This window comes from Chelmon rostratus, chromosome 3, assembly GCF_017976325.1.
Source record: "Chelmon rostratus isolate fCheRos1 chromosome 3, fCheRos1.pri, whole genome shotgun sequence".
Classification (NCBI taxonomy): domain Eukaryota; kingdom Metazoa; phylum Chordata; class Actinopteri; order Chaetodontiformes; family Chaetodontidae; genus Chelmon; species Chelmon rostratus.
The window spans coordinates 27,788,720-27,810,550 of NC_055660.1; the positions used below are offsets into that span (position 1 = coordinate 27,788,720).

Consider the following 21,831-nt stretch of genomic DNA (forward strand, 5'->3'; position numbering starts at 1 on the left):
CAAAGCAAACACGCTGAAACAGTGTGGCTTCAGAGCAGCCATGGTAAACATATTGAAAAGAGGATTTTGCGAGAGAGAGAGGGACCAGTGATGCGGCTCCAAGGTCTAGGCACCAGAAGAAGGCCCTGTACTTCCAGACTGAATATCCAAGCGGGAGCACCCTGCCTGGGGGCAGGAGCGCCGGCAGTCTGTTGAGGTTCCGGAGGAGGCCACTACAGAGAGGACTGCGCCACCTGCAGGTGTGGAGGGTGATTACCTCTGTCTCGAGTCCATACATTCCGATGCTTACATACATTTCTTTGCTATTATTGATTCAGTTAAAAACCACCCTGCTTCATATGAATCTCTGACACTTTATCGTCTCCCGTCTTGAGACTTACTGCTTGTCGTCTGTCGGCAGCCCCGCGTCTTCAGCATACACAGAGAAAAACTATGAGATTTTTCTTTGAATGGATATGAAACACTGAAATGTGGCGCTCCCTACAACAGACAAAATTAACCGCGACAGTAGTGATTGTCAGATCTCAACAAAGCTTTCTCATTGTGACTGTTTCTGATTGTTGTTGTTGTACATTTCCGCCATCTTGTTTTGTTTGTTTCTCTCTACAGTACTTCCATGAGTGGCGTAGAGCTGTTGGTCCACTAGGATCGGACCCCAGGAGGTCCGGAGGAACTGTCGAGCGACGACTGGGAAGCCTGCCTCGTGAGGGAGGCAAGTGTCGGGTCCACCAAGGAGGATGGTGGGAACAGCTTGTACCAACCAATGACTGTGCTTGATAAGTCCAGTTCCTCCAATAGGATTTGTGCAACTCCCATGAAGCTTTTATGGTCCATGCGACCATAGTCTCCCCATACAATCACCTGAAGGAAAATCATTTTCTGTCAAATTATACAGCAGTTTGGTTCCTCCTACTGAAACATATTTCATCGGTATGAATTTAGAAAAAAAAAGTATTTAACTTTGTGATGAGGAGAAATATATCTTCGGCTCACCTGTAATACTTTACCCTGTGGGCTCTCCTCAAATAATAGTGCTTGCTGGTACAGTGGGTCAAGTGTTTTCCGTGCAATCTTGGTTTTCTTTTTGGCTACGTACGCTCCATTATTCAGCAGATAGACCTTGACATATGGAGCTGAAGGCAGAAACAAAACAATAAAAAAGCCATTAGTGAGGAACACAGGGGCTCGCTAATATAATCCAGAGCAGATCTCACAGCTGGTTATGTCTTTATGGGAAAGAAAAGCACAGAGCAACTTTCAGCCCAGTCTATCTACTGGGTTTCCCTGGATGGAGAGTGTATATCATGTAATACTGTGAAGAGTGTGTGACTGATGTCTTGAGAAGTTGGGAGGGATAAGTTGATCTTTGGTGTCTCAAGGTTGGTCAGGCTCTCACCAGGGAGGGATTTTGATCCCGGCTTTTGTACGAGTCCTCGAGCTCTGATGACTTCCACCTCCAGCTGACCCTTTTTCTCCATCATACCGATCTGGATGTCACCTGGGAAACACAGAGTGAACATGTGATTGGTTTAATATAACAGGAAGAGATCAATGACATAGTGAACTGCAGAGCTGGAGGTGGTGCCTGCACAGTCAGCCCATAAAATATATATGTTATGGGATATTTTATTAACACTGATCAGAGCACCAAGTTTCACTCTCAGGTGCAACTGAGAGAAGAGAAGAGAGGAGAAGAGAAGAGAAGAGAAGAGAAGAGAAGAGAAGAGAAGAGAAGAGAAGAGAAGAGGAGAGGAGAGGAGAGAAGAGAAGAGAAGAGAAGAGTTATCACCAGTATCTTACCTATAGCAGGAGTAGCCAGTGTTTGCCTTCCCACTAGCTGAGCTGGTCCAAGGCCATCCAGGAAGCCACTGAACTGACTGCTGGCACCCAGATTCACTCCGGAGAAGATCACACTAACACTGAAAATACAGAAACACGAATTAATTACAACAAACATAACCAGTGTCACCCACCAAAGGGGTTGCCTCTCTCCTTCACTGGTCTTGGTGGCGTCTGTACACAGTCAGCATAATCTGAGACATCAGGGCTTATTTTGCTGCCAGTCATTATCTACAGCATGAATAACATCTCGAAAACTGCCCATGCGCGATAATCCATCACAGAAAACACCAGGCCTAAATTTGATGCAGTCAAAGTTTGTGTTTTATCATCGCCTCACTGAGCCCTAGTTGAATTTATTTTTTTTTTACAGTGTGCTCTTTATATTACACTCTGTTTACTGTCAGTCGCCTGACACATACATGCAGAAATGGCAGCGTACGCCTGGATATACTCCCTCAGAACATGTTGGCATACAGACTTTACTGTCACATCCACTCCACTGCTGCTTCAGTTTTGTGAGACAGTAGTTCATTTCAAGCTACAGTAGCTCTAACAGTGTAAAATTCGGCATTTGAAACAGATGGAAAAGAAAGTATGTAAACACCGCAGCCTGAAAGCACAGGTGGAAATGTAAAGTAGACGTAGAGAAATGAATGGACTATCGACTAAAGGATGTAGAGAGTGTAGCTGATGGTTGGTGGAAACTGATCTGAACAGGAAGTGTGTGGTTTACTGACTTCCCCTCAGAGTTGTAGCTGTTCATGCTGCCATTGTTGGACTCTCTGCTGGGCTGGCGGCTCATGTTTCTTGTCAGCTCTACTGCCATGCCGGTCTCTGTGCTCCTTTGGATGGGTGCACCCTTCTCCTTCTTACTCTTTCCCTCTGGAAGAAAGAGGAGAGATGGGAAAATCGCTGTAGTTGTTTCTCACCTTTATTTACCCAGAAATTCAGTTTACAGTAGAACATGTAACACACGTGTAAGTCTTCTGAAAAACAATGATAAAATGAGTTATCCCTGCACACTGTTTTCAAACCACAGACAGGGGGATCAATAAAGTTTTATCTTTTCTTATCTTAACCCTTGTTGTGGTTAGGAAACAAGATAGTAGGCTTTTAGTCACTAGTACGGCTCAAGCTGGAATGAGGAATCAAACATGTCCAGCTCAGGATCGCACCAAAACATCTAACATGGCCCCTTACTCCACTAGAAGATAGCATGTGAGTGCACATTTTCCTCCCTGCCTCGGCATGAAAAGTACACGCACGTATGAGGGTGCAGTACCAGAAAATGACGGTAGCAAAGGACGAACGTAATACGAACGTCGGTCAATAAATTTGATAAACAGCCACAAATCTCACACCCTCAGATTGTAAATTAGACTTTTGGTTTGATTTTGTAGCCTCCAACCCCAAACCAAGACCACCCTGATGACATCATCAGGGTTATTTTGTCCAAATCAAAAGTCACAGGAGACATTATACGACTGTTCTCACAGGCTGAGCAGCACTAAACCAGAAATGATGACGTTCCTCTTTAAGATGTTGATCTCCACACTATACACATATTAAATTCCCTTTAATCCATGTTGTGGGTAAAAAACAAAAACATTTTAGATAAATGGACCAACCTCCAGATTATATTTATCAATGGGGTATGAAAGAATTCACTAGTGAAAAAAAAATCTCAAGATAGCTCACAGATCCAGTTGAGGACTCTGTGATGTCTCCGTCTGAAGCACAGCCAAAGTCCCACCCATGTCCTGCTGAATGTGGCAATCAGTAGTAAACAGGAAATTGTTGGGCAGAATAACAACCCAAACAACTCTGTTCGGCATCTTGGCCCGGGGTGCATCCACCTTCTGACTCATAATACTGGCACGTATGGTGCAAAGAGAAAAATGTGGCTGTACTTTTGAGCCTACCATCATCCCTGTATATACTGAGCATGAGATCAGTTTTAACACCTAGCAGGTGAGGTGCACTCAAATAGCCCGAGCCATATATAACCTACCATAAAATGCTACGTAAATATTAGCTTGTAATCTTGGTAAAATCCTAAAATGTAAAAACCCAAACATAAGTCTCCCTTACCTGTTTGTACTCTCATCCATCATGAACTGGAAAGATTTTTCAAATTAAGGTTGATGTACTATCTCTACATCGTCTCCCTCCTCTCTGCATCAGGGAGAGAGGGCGAGAGACCCCCTTAGGCCCAGTGTTCTCTAATAGCTTTTTATGTCCACTACAAAGAGGAGAGTAACAGTGTTCAGCTTTCATCGTGAGTCTTATACCCCCCTGTGGTACAAGTGCACGCTGGACCAGCCAGACTGTGTTGTGCGACTGGAAGCTGAGCTGCAAGCGGCTCTCAGCCACGACGAAACTCTCCGCAACATATTATTTGTTTGTTTTTCTCTGATAAAGAGTACTGGGGCAGCAGAAGATGTCTTTTACAGAACAAAAGCACACTTGCAATTTGTGGAGCTTCAGTGGGTCTACTCCTCAGGGCAAATCTTTGCCTCCAAGTGAAACAGTGTCACAATGTTGTGAAATCAGTGCAGATTCTAAGACGGCGCATGTTTTTGGGTCTGAACGAAATCAATCTGCTCCTCAACAAAACTGATCATAATAGTGCTAAGCAATACAGTTTTTTCCTCCAGTACCTGTAAACACATGCAATCTCTGCCATTGTTGCCAGTTTGAAAATGAGCACATGTATTCTCAACAGGGATGCTACAGTGCTACAGTGATTTGGTACTGCACTTCTGAGAGACACTAAAAACACAATACTCAAAATCTGTGCAGCAAAGGCCTGTCATGGATCAAGGTCCTACACCTCCCATAATGCAACCTGATGACATCTTTAATAAGACCGTCTCTGCCTGGTAAACACCCCAACTCGATGTAGTCCACTGTGACACAGATAATCTGTAATAAATATGTAGTGTCCAAGTCCAAACAGAGATAACCCTGATGATGGTTTTTTTTTTCTCTCTCAGAATTGGCAAACCTTATAAACTTGGCCAGATCTGGTCCATGGGCTCGTAGTTTGAAATCTCTTGTATGTGGATGTAGCATCTGTGACATAAACTAATGGTTTCTGAGAGGACATTTTGAGGCTGAGAAAGATTGATTTGGGTGCGATGGGCTGAGACACCTGTCGCTCAAGCAAACACACCCTGCTTTAAACCTTCATATAACTTTAATGAAACAATTCATTTTAAAATTGTCACTGAGAATAGCAGAGGTCAGCCCCCGACATCTCATATCATAAACATTTACTTTCAATTGCAGTAGATTATATATATATATAATACACACATAATGATATAAGAATCCCATCATGTTTTTGGGAGGCAATTGGCCACATTCACATCACACACAACCAGTTTGATACAGTCCCCACTGAACATCGTAGGGATGCCATCGCAACTCACCTGGGCCGCTGATCTGTGAAGTGCTGCGGCTGCGACGGTTGCCAACGATGGCCACCACCCGCGCGCTGAGGCTAGAGCGTCTCTTCTTGCTGCCGCCACCCACCGTGCCCAGCGCTGTGTCTGATTGGCTGCCGTCGGTGCGCTCCTGGGTGTAGATCTCTCCGCTCACACTGGAGCTCTTCAGCATGCTGCGGCCCACCGATCGTATCTGCCGACTGGAGAGAGAAGACCCAGAGTGACATTGTGATCTGATGTGATGGAGAGGAGGGATGTACTAGGCTCTCTGTTACTTCCTCTATACCGTACCTTCATTTTAGTAGAACACAAAAACAGCTTGGTGGACAGGAAGTGGTTGAAGATGAGAATTGTAATATGTCAAACTGACTGTGGTTGAGAAGCAATGTTTAATCAGACAGCATGCGAATCAGACAACAGATGAGTAAACATTTGGGATCCCAAATAAGGGGAGTGATGACAGATAAATGACATATCTTACCAATTAAGTACAAGTCAAACATTAGTGTTAGGTGGTTTGGTGTTTTATGTAACATCATTGTCATTTGGGCCTTGAGGGTTAGACCTCAAGAGACTATTCTGGTTAAAAGGAATCAAACAAGCCTAAAATAAACTGTTCAATCATTCCAAAGCTGATACTCATTTCATGTATTTAAGTTCATTCTCCTCAAACGAGCCACTACACCCGGGCAGATGCTGCCCAGCACTCGATGCTGCCTCCGAGGGGTTCGGAGGAGCCGCCGCATGTCCAGTCCCTCAGAGGGGGTCAAAGTGCTGCAGGAGAGCCCAGCTATGCTGCCCCTATCGCCCAGAGCCTCCACTCCCAGTGGGCCCCTGACAGCCACAGTCCAGTGGCTCAGGGAATGACTGGGAAGGGGGAGGGTGGTTTGAGGCCTCTCCACCACCCCCTGCAGGGGGGTTAGGGAAGGGCGTGCAGCAGAAGGAGAGGATGGGAGGGGAGGGTCCAGGTCTGGAGGATGGAGGGGACCCTGGCAGTCACAACACAGGATGCATGCAAGGAGGGATCTGAGACATGCAAAGGGGATTGCAACAAAAAAAAACAAAAAAAACCCCACAAACACAAACACAAACACAGACACAGACACAGACACAGACACATGCACAGGAAACAAGGGACAAATATAATAAAAATGACAAACATTATTCCACAAAATGCCAACTGATATGCATTCATGTGTGATATATTTATATTGCTTGTGGCGGAAACCATGTGATATGTGTTTTAGATGGACTGTAATCTAACTAATGCACATGAAACTGTACAATACCATTTCATTTGAAATATGTATGCATGTCAGCAGGAACATTTATCTTTGTGTGTTTTTTATCTGAAAGGTCAACTTCTCAAACAAGTGACACCAAACAAATGCAATGAAAGGCAGGAAATCACCAAAGAATTATTTCAAATTGATGAGGAGTCGTACATAAAACACATATCAAGCAGGGGGGTAAGATTGAAGAAGACATCAGAAAACATGAGGGGGATTCAGTGGGTCAGTGCATCCTCACAGCACCTCTATTTCCTTTCCTCTGAATGTGCTCAGTCACCTCCATAACCCATCATCAAACTGGCCTGAAGCAGACGTGAAAGTACCCTCTGAATACTGATGTTAATATCTCAATTTGAGTGAAAGCTGACCTGAGGCCAGATGGCTTTCTACATGTTTAGATTAGCAATTCACACCCCATCTCTCTAAATCCGACCCCATGTCTGAATTGTAGATAAGCTACATTACAGGGCTTCTAAAACTGACCAGTTTTTAGAAATGCTCACTGACTCCATTGTTTGCCTTTTTGAATTCAAACTTGTGTTTGTAGTGTGTGTCTGGTCACAGCCTTCAAACACAGACACAAGCTCGCCTCTGCCCAAGAACTGATGTGGCATCAGCCTCTGCAGCCAAAGGAACGCTGTTTACTTCACACTCCTGCATCCTGATATCTCTCTTTCTACAATGCCATTGAATCCACTTGATGTGATTTAATGCAGGCATATTGCATTAAGATCCCACTTATATGAACAACTGAATATTTTGCCAATGTATCTACAAAAACCTTCTAGAGTTTGGAAAGGTTTGCTTTTACTATATTTGTATATATCTGGACAGCTTTTTTCTAGATTTTTTCTCTCTCTGTCATTTTCAACCCAAGTATACACTATATGACCAGCATGTGGACACCAGTAGCCATGTCTGGTCTGCTTTTTCATCTACAAGGGTCTCAATGAACACAACCCTTTATGCTACAAAACACACTGACATTTTACGCAATCATCCGCCTCCGACTTTGTGGCAACAGTTAGGGGATGGCCACTTCCTGTTTATGCATGACAGTGTCCATGTGCACAAAGCCAGATCCCTAAAGAGATGTTTTTCCTACTTTGGTGTGAAAGAACTTGACTGGCCTTCACAGAGCCCTGACCTCAACCACATTCAACCATCCAACACCTTTAAGGGTGAATTGGAACCGGCCAGGTCTTAACGACCACCATCAGTGGCTGACGGCACTAATGCTCCTTTGGCTGACTGGGAGTCATTTTCTGCAGCCAGGCTCCAACATCAGAGAGCAGACCAGTGGAGTAGCATGTTAGCTTCCATTGGTTTGAAATTAGACTTTCATAATATATGAGTGTATTATTTATAGAATAATATGTTGTCTAATGTTTGGCAATATGTTCATGATGTGCTTATTTTTTGAAAGCGGTTCAACAAAGAAAAGCTCTTCTTCTCTCTCTCTCTCTCTCTCTCACACACACACACACACACACACACACACACACACACACACACATACCTCCGACTCTAGAAAGTGTGTCAAAGGCTTTGGGGCTGTGCTTTTATAACGCTCTATTTGGATTGATCTGTGGTAAGGCCATAAAGAACCGGGCCCCCTCTCCCCTCCTCCTAGACCTCAATACATTAGCCAGCTAATAAGCTGCACTAGATCACCACCTGGCCCACTGAGGACCACTGTGATAGGGTCGTTTGTCCCTGTCAGCACTGGTCAGCAGGGGATGTGTGTGTGCGGGGATTTTTTGTTTTTGTTTTTTTTTTGTTGAGATTTTATTTTTATCTACTTTTTAATCAAGTACTTCAGCTGGATTTCATACCTTTCCGCAAATGTTTCATTTTAGTTTATGTTTCATTTCATTTTGAATTATAGTGTTAATATTGTTTAAAGGTATGTTCTTTTTTAATTTTACATTCAATTCTTAATAAATAAAGTTGGGATGACCTCAGGTTTGTAAGTAAGTAATATTACTCATTAAAAAGTTTAAATTTAATGTCAGCTTAATTAAGTCTTTTTAACCTTTTTATTTCAGTTTACAAAAATGCTATTTAACACCTGACTTTTCTTTCTTTGGACATTTATTGTTTCACTTCCACAAACTTGGAGAACTCTTGTCGGACAGTCTAAAATAATGAATGGTTAAAATTGAACCTTGTATGATGTAAGCTCCAAAAACCTTGGATCCTACATTTCCCAAAATGCAACAGTCCAACATCTTTCTCACCCCATAACCCCAGTTTCATTTCTAAATTTGCTGTCCTCAAGACCAAGACATCATCAGGGTTATTCTGTCAGACCTGAGTGACCTCCTCAAGAGCCACAGTTAAAAATTACAAAACTGTTTTGGTAGGCTGAGGAGGATTCCTCAAGAAGAGTAAATTAACCAATGTGTGTAAAGTCAGTGGAACGCTCCTTTAACCATAAACTACAGTACCAGGCTGCTGTGGGTATATGATGACTTTGACAGTGGGTAAAATAGTAAGGATAATGTTTTGGAAGGTTTGGATGTATGCGTCCAAAATGTAAATCCCATTAAACCAGATATTCCCTTTGTCTTGTGAATAAGCTAAGTGTAACTCAAAAATGGGCAGGGACAACTTCCTTCAGCTGGAAGGTTCAACTTTAACCCTGTGTCAGTGAATATCCACCCTATTTAAGAGCAAGACGCTGCATCCCCACAAATCTGAGCTGACCTCTCTTTGGAGGTTGCAAGCAAAAAGAAAATAACTTCCCAGCTGAGATCAATAAGGAATTGTCTATAATTGCCAGCATTAAATAGTTTCTGTTGCTGCTGTCTCAAACAAATGAGGATTCAGGGATACTTGAGGATCCAGACCTGGTTGTACAGCCAGAAGATGGATCGTCTGCCATCGTCAGTGAATTCACCATTTGGGATATATTGATCTTTACCTGGACTCCCTCGTGTCTCCAGCAACAGTGTGCCTCCTGCGCTTCAACTCCTCAGAGAAACGTCTCTTTCCTGCCGCCCTCCTCCTGTCCTCCTCTCCATTCACCCCCCATGAGATCCTCCTATCCTTCTTCTCCTCCTCTAACGACTTGGATCTGAGTTCAGTTTGTTGGGTACCCGTAAATTTGTGTGTGTGCGAGGACAGAGGAGACAGAGCATGCAGACGGACAGAGACATGCAGCAGTTGGCATGCAGAAATAAAACAGAAAGACACACAGAGATTAGCATGCATATAACATACGATCAAATCAAACAGGGTGACCTGACTGGATGTGGATGGACGGCCGTAATTAAAATAGGATGCATTGGCTGAAATCCACAGCGGCCTCAAAATTTAAACAGAACATATGAGCAATAGCCAATGAGGACTGACCTGAGTCGTCCCCCGGGTCGTTCTGATTGGATAGACATGTAACTGGTGCTACTGAGACGGGAGGCACTGCTGGCACGGGAGAGGGCCGACACATCACTCAATTCACTGTCTGATGATCTGGCTGACATGTTGTCACTGCTACGCCGCTGTTCTGCATACATCTATGGACAGAGACAAAGAGGTGGGAGAGAAATGATGATTTTGATCAAACTGAGGATAGAAAAATAAACAATTCATCAAGTGCAGGAGGAGGAGAAAGGGATGCGAAGAATGACTGAAAAACACAGAAGCTGACCTCCCGTTTGGTCTTGAGGTCCGTCTCGGGGTCATGGGAGGCTGAAGGCCGGTAGGAATGTACTTTCATCGGCAGCTGTCGGGCTCGCTCCTCTACTGCAAGGGCTGAGACAAAAGAGAGAGGAAAGGAGTAAGATAAAGAATATGGACAATAAAGAGACAAAACCTGGAAAAAGAAATCAGAAACAGTGGCATGTTCCCAGAAACAGAGACAACAAGGAAGCTCTTGGGATGCAGGATGTTATTCCTGACACTAGATGGAGCATGATGTGCACTGATCATACAGCAAGTGCCCTCATGAGTGTCAGACAGAGATGCTCACAGTTAACCTGGGAACAAATAGAATTTGCTTCTGATCTGAGTTTGCCACATTAGAAAAAATCAAATAGGGATGTTAATTTGACAGCTACATGAGACTGACTGTTCTCTGTACTTTAAACCCAACCCATCAGCTAATACAAGCAAGATGAAATCTTTTAAAATGCTTTTTGACCCAGGAGTGCTGGGAAGGATTTGGGGACAGAGTGCTCCATATGATTGTGGGCACGTTTGTCACAACTGCACGAATAAAGAACTGTCAGGCGACCTACAGGCTGCCTTGCCTCTGATTGGTGGAGTTCATCCGGGATAGACACAGCCTAGGAGACACTACTCAGGGGAAGGTGCGTGCTTAAAGCTGTAACAGCCTCATTTGAGTCAGAGCTCTCTATCAGGGAAACTAAATGCAATTTACAGTGACTCACACAGCATTATTATTGTGTATTGCGAGCCCCCACATCTGAAACCAAACCCACATCCTTGCACACAACATACCTTGCTCTATGCTGCTGCTTTTTGCAGGGAGCTGAGGCAGCTGCCTGCCCCTGCGACCTGATGAGGGAGTCCCCGTTGGAGAGGGGCTGGCATGAGGGTGTGCTCTGACAGACAGGAACATGAACACACAGGGAGATAGGAGAGGAGACATAAAAACATATGATTATAACTGTACTCATCACTAAGTGAAGTGAAGCCCAAGACTGACTCACAGAGACAATAAACTGGCGGCCAGTATAAAAGGTCAAAGGTCAAATTAGGACAGTAATGGATCAGAATCACCACTAAAGGTGCAGGAGAGGTAAAGAAAGTGGCACTGAGTGTGTTCACAGACCGTATGCACAGTATTTCTGTATATCCCCGTGTATTATAAGGTTGAGATGGTATATTTATACCACAAACTTTACCATCCACAGCTTTACACCTGATGGAGCTCCTAATCTGTACACAAACTACACAAATCACTACTGAATAGCACAAGATATTAACATGCTTACCCTGGCTAAGATGGATATCTCACCTCTTGGAATTAAGCTGTAACATTATTTTGCCATTTTGAGACAAAGCATGTACATGTGGTATTTGTGCATACAGTATTACCACACTCAGTGTGACATGGTGGACATCAGCACACAGGGGGAGTAGAGGCATACAGCTGGCAGTGGCATGCACCTGTCTAGCCGTGGTGAGTTTGGGCAGGACCCAGCAAGGGCTGTCTGGCCAAAGGGCCTCAGCGGGCCCCCTCTCCCCCTACTGCCCCTCAGGATAGAGGTGGGCTGGATACGACTGCCGTCAGCAAATAAAAAGAAATGAAAATATAAAACCTTAGAAATACAGCAAAATTAAATCAAATGAAAATAACAGAGCATGTGTTACTCATTTCGGAGCTCTGTGTGTAATACACAGTCTGTATAAAACATGGGTGTGGTCTCTGTGATGTCACCTAGCCACTGTGAAACTCAGTGACAGCTCCTCGGGCCGTCGCTATCTAACGCTTGACTCCGGCAAACTCCCAGTTAATCCAAAAATGGACAAAGAGGTGGATCATTGCACTGGGCCATAGACATGTTCATTTGAGCTGTAAAGTTAGGGATTTTAATATGGGGGTCTACGGGGATTGGCTGGCATCTAAAGCCAGCCTCAAGTGGCCATTCGAGGAAACGCTGCCTTCATTTTTCAGCCCTGCAGGTTGCCACTTGGTGTAAGTCCGTTCACACTGTGAAGACGTCCATAAGGGAAAAAAAATGTGGAGGCAGTGTACAACGAGCATTATGGTTAAACTCAAACAATCCTGACCAAATACAGCTGGCCGAAAAAAACGAAAAAATACAGAGAGATTTTTCCTCAAGTATAATAGCTCTATGTCATCACAGTATTGTTGAAACAATAGTTTGACTTTTTGGGAAAAAGGCTTTGTGGCAAAGGGTCAGATGAGACGATTAATACCACCGTCATTTGTGTACAGTAAATATGAAACTGCAGCCTGCGCCAGTTAGCTTATCTTAGCATAAAGGCCGGAAACAGCTAGCCGAGCTCATTCCTGTCAAACCACAAACCATAATGAGTTGTGCTGGCGTGCAGTGTTTTTGTACATTTATACACAGCCAGGCTAGCAGTGTAACATTATTTCCTTGTCTTTATGCTGGACTAAGCTAACTGCTGGCTGCAGTTTCACATCATCACAAACCTACAAAGTGTCAAACTTCCGTTAACATGGGCGGAAAAGCGTTGCTTTAAGTGGAAAAATTTTAATCAGCTAGTGTCTTTCCGCAGCATGTTACGGGGAAGCTTTTCGGATTGTTGAGGCTGAGACTGCATGAGCTGTGAAAAACACACAATATCCCAGCTTTGACAAGCAGACACAGATGGTCAGACCTCATCCCTCAAGAGAGAAGTAACAGCAATGAGAAGAGAATAAATACGATGAGTGAGTGAGTGAGTGAATGAATGATCTTACCTGTCCCCCTCAAGGCTTTTTTTGCGGCCCCTTTGACAGTTTGGACTTGATGAATTGTTACACTGCCTGTTTTCGGCAAACAGCAACCACAGACAGAGAGAGGAAGAAAAAACAAACACGATATGGAGAATGATGACCTACAGAATGGCAGAACTGAATATTGACTGGTGTGTTGGATATGATGTAAAAGGCTCAAACTGAGACTCTGGTTTTTGTGGTTTGTAAAAGCAGCAGAGCTGAGAATTGCACATTCCGTCAGCTTTTTTCCCACCAGCAACAACGTTACAGTAAAGAAAGCGCTTTCAAGCCAGAGAAGTGGGGAATTCAAACAGGCGCTCAGCAGAAAGAGCAGGTGCAGCAGAATAAAAGAGGGATTACACAGTCTTATTTACAGGAAAAGGGAAAGAAACGGCGCTGATCACAAGATCTGTGCTACGCTATCATCACAGGATGAGCTCTGGGCTACAGGACAGGCTTCAAAGGTACAAGCAGGCAAGCAGAGCTGCAGCGTGGTGTTTTAAGAGGAGGGGACAGCAGGACAGCAGGCCTGGTATACCTGTCTTCCTCAGGGGGCACATGTTCTACTAAGATCCTTGGGCTTGGGGGAGTCTTGCAGGGCAAAGAGTTGGAGCACCTAGAGGGACGGAAGGGTAGGAGGAGGAGGATCCCCAGGTAGGAAGACCGGGAGAGGTTGTTAGTGAGTAAGGGGACAGTCAAGGTTTTGAAACTGAACTCTCAAATCAGTCAAAAGATTCCTCTTGATTTATCATATAATTCAAGCCAGGTTAGAAATCTGAGCATCACAACCAAACAAAGTGCTAAATATACTGGAACTTAACGGATTCATTTGAAGGAATAGTTGGACATTAAAATATAAGAAATATACTTAATCATTCTCTGGCTCAGAGTCAGATGTGATGATCAGTAGCCAGGAAGAGGTTAGCTTAGCAAAAAAAATAAATAAATAAAAAAGGAGAAACAGACCTGGTACTGTCTGTAAGCAACAAAATCTGCCAATCAGCACTTCGCAAGATCACAAATTAACTTGTTATTTTTGTATCTGTACAAAAACCAATGTGTAAAACCAACAAGTTGTAGTGTATGTTACCTTTAAACTGCCAGGCTTTGTGCTAGGCTAAGCTAACTGGCTGTTGGTTATAACTTCATATGCAATGTTCACACATAAGGATGGTTCCAGTCTGCTCACCCCTCAGAAAAAAAGCACATTTCTCAAAATGTCTGTGTGAAACCTGCACTCAGCTAACTTCAGGGATTTACAATGACGTGTTGCTCTATAACCTCTTTCCTCTGCTAGGTATTCTGTGCCAAACACTGCAGTCTTATTTCCTGTCTTTGAAATTAAAGATATTTCAAAGACTCCAAATCCAAACAGCAGGTAGATGATTTATAATGAAAGTGTGCAATGGCAAATTGACCCATGTATGAAAGTGACACATGACATGAAGTGAAGACGTGCAGCATCCTAACCCCAAATCTTTGGATGATTCCATCATGCAGTCCAGAAAAACTGATGTTAAAGCTGTAACTGAAGTCAATTTCAACAGCCTACCTATGATCATAGTTTATGTATTCGTCTTTAAAATAAAAGATCACTATTTTGCGCAGATTAAATTAACTTGTCTCATGAGGTGCATTCAAAATCTTCTTTTTATACCTGTCTCTGTCAGGGGAGTGAAAGTTGGTGTCTGGTCTCAGACAAGTGGTGCTGGCACTCCTCACTCTGTCCAACGACGGCTGCAGGTCACTGCACCGCCACAACATGGCAGCAGAGAGAGAAAGAGAGAAGAGGAGGAAGTAGAGATGGCGACGAGATGTGCACGGACAGAGGACGCAAGCAGACGTGTCAGGAAGAAACGGTTGTGAATAATGTGAGCGAACAAAGGGATGATGAGTGGGAGGTAGACAAAAGAAAGTACAGAGAAAAAGGGAGGATAATGTGAGATAAAGTTAGGGGAGAGGGGGCAGAAAGGAAAGAGACAAAGAGAGAATAAGGAAAGCCATCAGACAGTGCAGTAACATGTAATGGCTTTGATGCTGTATCTCCATTTATCATAGCCAGCCATTCCTCGCGGCCATACACTGTGAGACCACTCAGATGGAAGGTTGGTGAGTTGCCATGGGAACCAGGTCTGAGTGGGAGAGGGGACTGCTCGTGAGTGTGTACGTGTGAGGGGGTGAATGAGCGAAGGGGAGAGGAGCAGTCAGCGTTCACGCGCTCACAGCTGTGTGTTTGTCACGTCATGCTGCTCTGTGACAACAGTTACTTTCAACAGATGGTTGGCTCCGCGCCATCGCATGACATTGCACATAATGTGTTCAGGCCTGGATGGCAGTAAGGGCTTAGGAGTTTAGTGTTTGTTTAATGCTCTGCCAGTACATGCATAAGCCTCTGCTATAGGCTTTCGCCTGAAAAAGGAAGAAATAAAAGGTTCTGGGTGGAGGGAGGACGAGGGAGGAGAGGGTTCGTGAAGCGTTCTTACCTAACAGTGACCTCATCAGTGAACCTGAGCACACGGTGTGTAAGGATGCTACGAGGCATGGTGCTGCCCCCTTCTTGCCTGTGGGGTGGCTTGCTCTTTAGGCATGCGGGGAGGGTGGAGCTGTACGCCAGAGCCCCGCCCGTGAGAGGCGGGGAAAGAGCCGCGTGCAAAAGAAGGCAAAGGAAAACAAAAATGACATGCAACTGACGGAAAACAAGCGGAGGCAAAATAAGTGAAGGGGGAGGAGACACATGCGTGAAACTAAGCAGGCTTCTTGCAAATGTGCAGGGGAGATGAAGAAGCAACATTCACATTATGACATGATGGGCCAACAGAAATTATGGTTCCCTACTCAACTTCCAGTTCACAGTTTACATGTGAGAAATGTGCCTGCTGTGTGGTGCTGGTGTGCCACCACATCAAATCACTAAATGAACACATGAGATGAACTGCATCCTGTCTGCGACCTCAGAGTGAGGAATTCATTATGTAAGAGTGGAGAGATCCTCCAGCTCTCCCGGTGGATTGACCCCACACACATACTGTATATGGGGAGATTACATGTAATGCCGATTATATAACACAATCTATAGATCTAAAGCAGCACGTGGCGAGGAAACCAAGCCACAGTAGATCTACAAAATTTATAGGACTGCCATGAAAAGGATTAGAGCAGAACAGAGAAATGGAGGAAGCTGCTCATAGAGGAGGTCTGTGTGTGGCCAGGAATGAAGTGTTACAGTAAATATGGCTGATGACTGTGTGCTTTTAATGCTGCTACAGAGGTAGAGAAAAACAGAAAGAAAGAGTATACTGATGTGATCTGGTACACATTGGCACACAACATCTGATCAATGCATTAAAGGACAGTAAGTCCTGGTTCTGCATGTTTTAGCTCATTAACTGCAACTCACATATTCTTTACATTACACCAACCATTTCCAAGCCATTACTATTGAGTACTCCAGGAACTTAGTGTTGAATTTCCATAAAACTCAGGACACATAGGTGCAGCAGAGGCTGAGATATCTTAAACTATATATATAGAAATGTGTATATGTATATGTATATGTATGTGTGTGTTTGTGTGTGTTTGTATTTAATTATTATTGTTATTATTATGCCAAACACACATGTTCTAACTCCATGCCCCTAGTTTGTAACCCAGGCTTTCTGTTATAAATAACAGCTGTTTTGTACTATCCATTCCCAGCAAACTGATGCTGTCAAGTGAAACTGGTGGAGTGCCCTTTTAAACGACACCAGGAGTCTACAGCCATGCTCGTAGCTCATGGAGGCTGTACTTGTGCAGAGCATTGCATTGAGCTAAATGCTAACAATGACAATACTGACATGCTGATGTTTTGCAGGTGTAATGTTTGCTGCGTTCACCATCACCAGCATGCTAGCATGCTAATTGGGACTAAGCACAACGCACAGTTGAGGCTGATGGGAATTAGTTTCATTAAGCCCAAAGCAAAGTTGGAATGTTTTGTCAGTCCATTCTTCATTTGTTGAGACATTTAACACAAAACCATGAACGCCGAGTAGTAATGTCAGTAGGATTGATACCCCAGGAAGCATGGAAATCATGAGTGTCAGTGCATGGTTCAGTTCATGGTATTGATAAAAATTTGGGATATTTCAGTCTGGACCAGTGTGACTGACCCAGGGGTGGTTGGTCTACTTGAACCCATGCCACTCGCCTGACTAGTGACCAAATGCAGCTGAAATGCAGTGGTGATCAGTGTGTTTCAATAATGTTTCCTTGCCTTTCCTAAGCCGCTACAGTGAGAAAAAAGTGACCAAAGTCTCATTATTCACAATGTCTGCGTATAGTTTAGCTTGTAGGTTGGATTATCTGACAACATAGCTTGTGAACACAGCCCTTTGGGGCTCAGCTGTCAAATCCAGATGGCAGAGCTCCTTGACTGCACCAATGACTTCCTGTCCTCAACTGCTACCCAAAAGGTAGAAAATCTGTCTGGAGTCTTTGGAAAATGGTCAGAGTTGATGTAAACTATGTGTGATTTATAGTCTATTTAGTATTGTATTATGGCCGACAACGCCAGTGTCGTCTTTTTAAGGACTGTATAAAACAGAGGGGGGGGGGGGGGGGGACACAGCATTCAGTTAGCTAAAGCGGCATCATGACAAAGCAACTTGGCACACACTCCAACCGAAGCAAGCACAAGCAGCACAGTGGTGTGGGAGACACTGCCACAACTGAATGACCCACCACCTCCACAAATGAGTCTGGGAAAGCTGGACAGGCACAGAAAGGGGTACGCAAGACTGCTTTTCACGCTAAGCGCTTACCTGTAAATGTCTTTATGGATACCGTTTACTAACAGGGGCATTTTGGGGGGCAGTGTGTTGCTGTATCTACCTATGCCCCTGGTTATATGAGTGGAGATCATGCATGTGAAGCAAGACAAGAAAGCAAAGTGGAAAAGATATACAACTGCTGTGAGTAAAACACATCAAATGCAAAAAAGAAAAGCTATTAATCAAAAGAGCTTTGCCTTCTTTGAGGTCAGCCACAGAGCAGCTCCCTAATCCCCTCACACAGTGATCAGCATGTGGTGTGTGTTTGTATGAGATTGATGTGGTGATATACAGTCGTCGGACATGAATTTATGAGAATGCTGCAACTACTTGAACCTGATGTGGCACTTTGATTTTTGTCTTCATGCAGCTGCACAAGGCAGACAAACAGTTTAAGGTATCTACAGTGCATTGAAGACAATCAACACACTGTGTTTTCATTGAATATAGTGTTAAGATGGAATTGTTAAAGTATAGTGAGGATGGAAACAATGATAAAATGGCATATTTTAAAATTTTAAAATAAAGCTGAATGGTGGTTGTTTTCCTTTTTTTCTTTTTTTTTCTTTTTACCTGTTTGTGTGCAGGCACTCGGCACTCCCGCCGCGGATAGACCTGTGCATCTCCAGGACCTCACTGTCATTGCCATGACGATGGGTGAACAAATGAGAAACAACCCGAGAAAACACAACAGAAGAGGATGGAAACTCAGACAGGTAAAGTGAATTTATGAATGAGAGCAACCAGGAAATCATAACTCTGAGATTTCAATTAAGTCTGCATTCAGCAGCACAGAATGATTTAACAAACTTAGTATGTTGCAATGGCTAGTTTCACACTGTTAGTAGTATTAGTAGATATTAGTCTGGTAGTATCACATTACACACAAAACAAGATTCAACCCATGTAAAATATAAATAAATATGAGCAGCACAAGGCTCATATGCATAACCCCACCCTACACTGTGGCGATCCCCACAGGTTACCTGTCCTCAGAGTACTCGTAGTCCGAGTCACCGGAGCGTTGGTGCTCCAAGTGGGAGTCGTGGTAGCGGGAGGGGGAGTGGGAGTGGTGGCGGTTCTGGTGGATCTCATCCAAGCTCCTGATGAAATCAAAGATATCTCGTCAATTCACAGGTTTCTTTTGATGTGATATGAACCTTGGTCCCTGGTTCTAATGATGTCCACCTTTACTTTAGCAATCTGACAAAATATACAAACAATTTGACTTGATTCAGCAAAAGAAAGAGCAAAGCAGACGGACTTGAGCTTTTCAGTGAGAATGAGAACACCACCATGACAACTGATGATTAGTAGCACTACGTGGCATACAAGCAACACATCTTCACAAAACAACTGATTTATGACAAAAGTTCTGCACCAAATCATTTCTTTTTATGTGATTTCTCATTATGTGAGTTCTCTGGTTTTCTTCTGTAAAAGAAATGCTGTTTTTTTCACAACTTATTTCCAATTACGTTCACTCATTGAGGACCCAGCAGTGAAACTCCAAACATCCTGCACAGGTATTTCACATTAAAAGCATTGTAGTGGCTCACAGGGCCCTTTCCAGTTCAGCTTTTAATTGGAAACAAATACAGAAAGTGTTGAGTTCCAATGATAGTACCTTAACATCTATTGCAAAAAATTGAAAGGAGGAATGATTGTAAACAATGATGAATAAAAACAGCAATTCTGTTGAAAAGAGAAACTCAGAGTACCAGAGTGGTCAGAGTGATGTGAGTCTGTTGTTGCTATGGAGATGTATATTATACTAAATTTATAGTGTGCGCCATTGTGGTACTGGGACCTACATCTCCTCTCTGTGCTTTTTACCCAGCCTTTATTAGTAGCCATGTTGGCCACAGTAGGCAAATTCAGTCTGTGGAAAGCAAACTGCTGAGCATGTGACAGCACGTCTGTTAATTGGACAGAATGCAATGACACAGCAAAACGCGGTAGTGGCACACAACATCTGCTTGTTGACTTATATGTGAAATTCAGTCTATAAATGTGTATGTTTAGAGGTATAACTGGAGATCACTAGAATGATGCACCCTTTTCTGCTGAATACTTCAAATGCAGCAGAAGCAACATGTGTGATGTGTGTGAAAAGATACAAATGAATGGAAGAGATAATAGAAAAATGTTGGCTGGATTAAATGCATATGGCGACCCTTGCTAACTGTAATATTTCAACTGGCTGGCTATTTCATCTCAGTGGTGCATATGTATTGACTGGCTGATGCTGGACTATTGTCACCACAGACAACGCACACACACTCCACTGACAGCTCGCCAGGCAATCTGACAGGTGATGCTGACCTCTGCATGGGCACGTGTGCGGGCCGTGACCGGGCCCTGCAGGAGTCCTCTCTGTGGGGAGACACTGAACGGGAGCGATGGTGGACGGCCCGCTGCTGCTCAGGCACAGCCAGCGTACTGCCTCGCTCTCTCTCCCTGGAGTTACGCTCTGCACCTACATGCACACACACAGACAGGTCCAGCACGCACACACACAAGGCAAAAAAGCAGAATTCACACAAACACACACACACACACACACATTCATACAAACACGTTTGTCGGTTCATAGATACAACACAAACACAAGAGTGGATACACACATAGAAACACACGCACACACACACATCCAAACATTAGTTGTGTGTCCTTTGATAAGGATGCACCAGTTGTCAGCATTGTGCTACTGGTTACTACTGCAGATGCCATTCTCTTACAGACTGTAGAACATCACATGGGGATGTTTTACAGGCAAATGAGCAGCTAGCCAACAGGTTAGCTGGTCATGTGAGCTAGCCTGAGTAGCTGACTGTTTCTGCTGTGTCTCTGTCAGACCTGAGATCAGACTCAGACTGCCAGGTCTTGTTGAACCCCAGAGTGCCAGATGAGATGAGAGATCAGACTTTTAACCCCTCAGGAACACTTAACCACTACAGCTCCAAAGAATAGGTTATATATATTCCAACAATACACATAATACAATTAATGCATGAGAATAACATTTACAGAACCTGGATTTGCTTAGTTGTCTATGTAAATCGTAGATGCTGCTTAAAATATGATAGTGGAAGGAATTATTTTGTGCATCCAGGGTTCCAGATATAAATGTACAATTCATTTTTTGCATAGACAAAGTTGAGTGACAGGCAGGTGGGGGCTTCCAAGGGTTTGTTGCATATGAAACTCTCCTGGTTGGATTGAGTATAAAAGACGAGCAACACGAATATGAAATATGTTGTTTTCTGATAAAGAAAGACAAGGCACAAGCCTGTGTGCACAAAAACCACAACGTCCAAGATGCAGTTTGGTTAGGAAACATTCATTCATCAAGCTTTAAATTCTATAACTTCCCTCAAGCAGAATGTAGAGCTTATGCTTTTTAGAAAACTGGCGATATAATCTGCATCTTAAATGACCTCCCTTTTGGATTCTTCATCAATTGTGGATGATTCAGTGACTATGGCGTCATGTTTTGTCCTGCAACAGTTCTGATTTTCATCTCTGACTGGCTTCTCATCCATAGCAACCGAAGCTCAAGCGTTGCAGTACTTAGAGCCACTGGCATTGGCAAACTAACAGAAAAGCATGATTTCTCAGAGAGGAAAATATCGTTGAAGGGATAGCCAGAACCTAGTATCGTTACATCATGATATTTCTGTGCTGAGGAACATTGAAAACCTGCACCAGCAGGTCCTCCCACTCTGCAACTTTTACTGTGCATTAATGCATTTAAAGGACTAGATGTATCATATATATATATCACTTTGTTATGCACGTGTACAAATGTGTCCAGAAAATGCAAAATTATACATTGTTAGCGCACAAGATCACAATCTTAGCTCAGTATTTGCATTAAAAATAAAAACAGGGACAGTGATGTTCAGATAAGTGGGAGAATGTGTCCTCTTTCTAACACTCATTTAACCTCCCAGTGTGGCAAACCATACTCATCTGGCATTTAGAAGCAAAATGAA

General features: G+C 43.6%; 1 protein-coding gene across 1 annotated transcript in view; it reads right to left on the reverse strand.

Moving 5' to 3' along the window:
• Window positions 1-642: 642 nt before the first annotated feature.
• rims1b (regulating synaptic membrane exocytosis 1b) overlaps window positions 643-21,831 on the reverse strand; it is a 65,934-nt gene continuing 44,745 nt past the window's right edge. The window contains exons 17-33 of the mRNA XM_041966740.1: window positions 20,159-20,312; window positions 18,820-18,936; window positions 18,407-18,469; window positions 15,506-15,625; window positions 14,680-14,769; window positions 13,561-13,638; window positions 13,005-13,070; window positions 11,720-11,833; window positions 11,048-11,151; window positions 10,236-10,339; window positions 9,941-10,101; window positions 5,277-5,491; window positions 2,580-2,724; window positions 1,801-1,913; window positions 1,397-1,498; window positions 994-1,133; window positions 643-861 (exon numbers count right to left, since the gene is read on the reverse strand). Coding sequence (XP_041822674.1) covers window positions 643-861; window positions 994-1,133; window positions 1,397-1,498; window positions 1,801-1,913; window positions 2,580-2,724; window positions 5,277-5,491; window positions 9,941-10,101; window positions 10,236-10,339; window positions 11,048-11,151; window positions 11,720-11,833; window positions 13,005-13,070; window positions 13,561-13,638; window positions 14,680-14,769; window positions 15,506-15,625; window positions 18,407-18,469; window positions 18,820-18,936; window positions 20,159-20,312 — 2,105 coding nt within the window. The remainder of the gene's footprint in view (window positions 862-993; window positions 1,134-1,396; window positions 1,499-1,800; window positions 1,914-2,579; window positions 2,725-5,276; window positions 5,492-9,940; window positions 10,102-10,235; window positions 10,340-11,047; window positions 11,152-11,719; window positions 11,834-13,004; window positions 13,071-13,560; window positions 13,639-14,679; window positions 14,770-15,505; window positions 15,626-18,406; window positions 18,470-18,819; window positions 18,937-20,158; window positions 20,313-21,831) is intronic.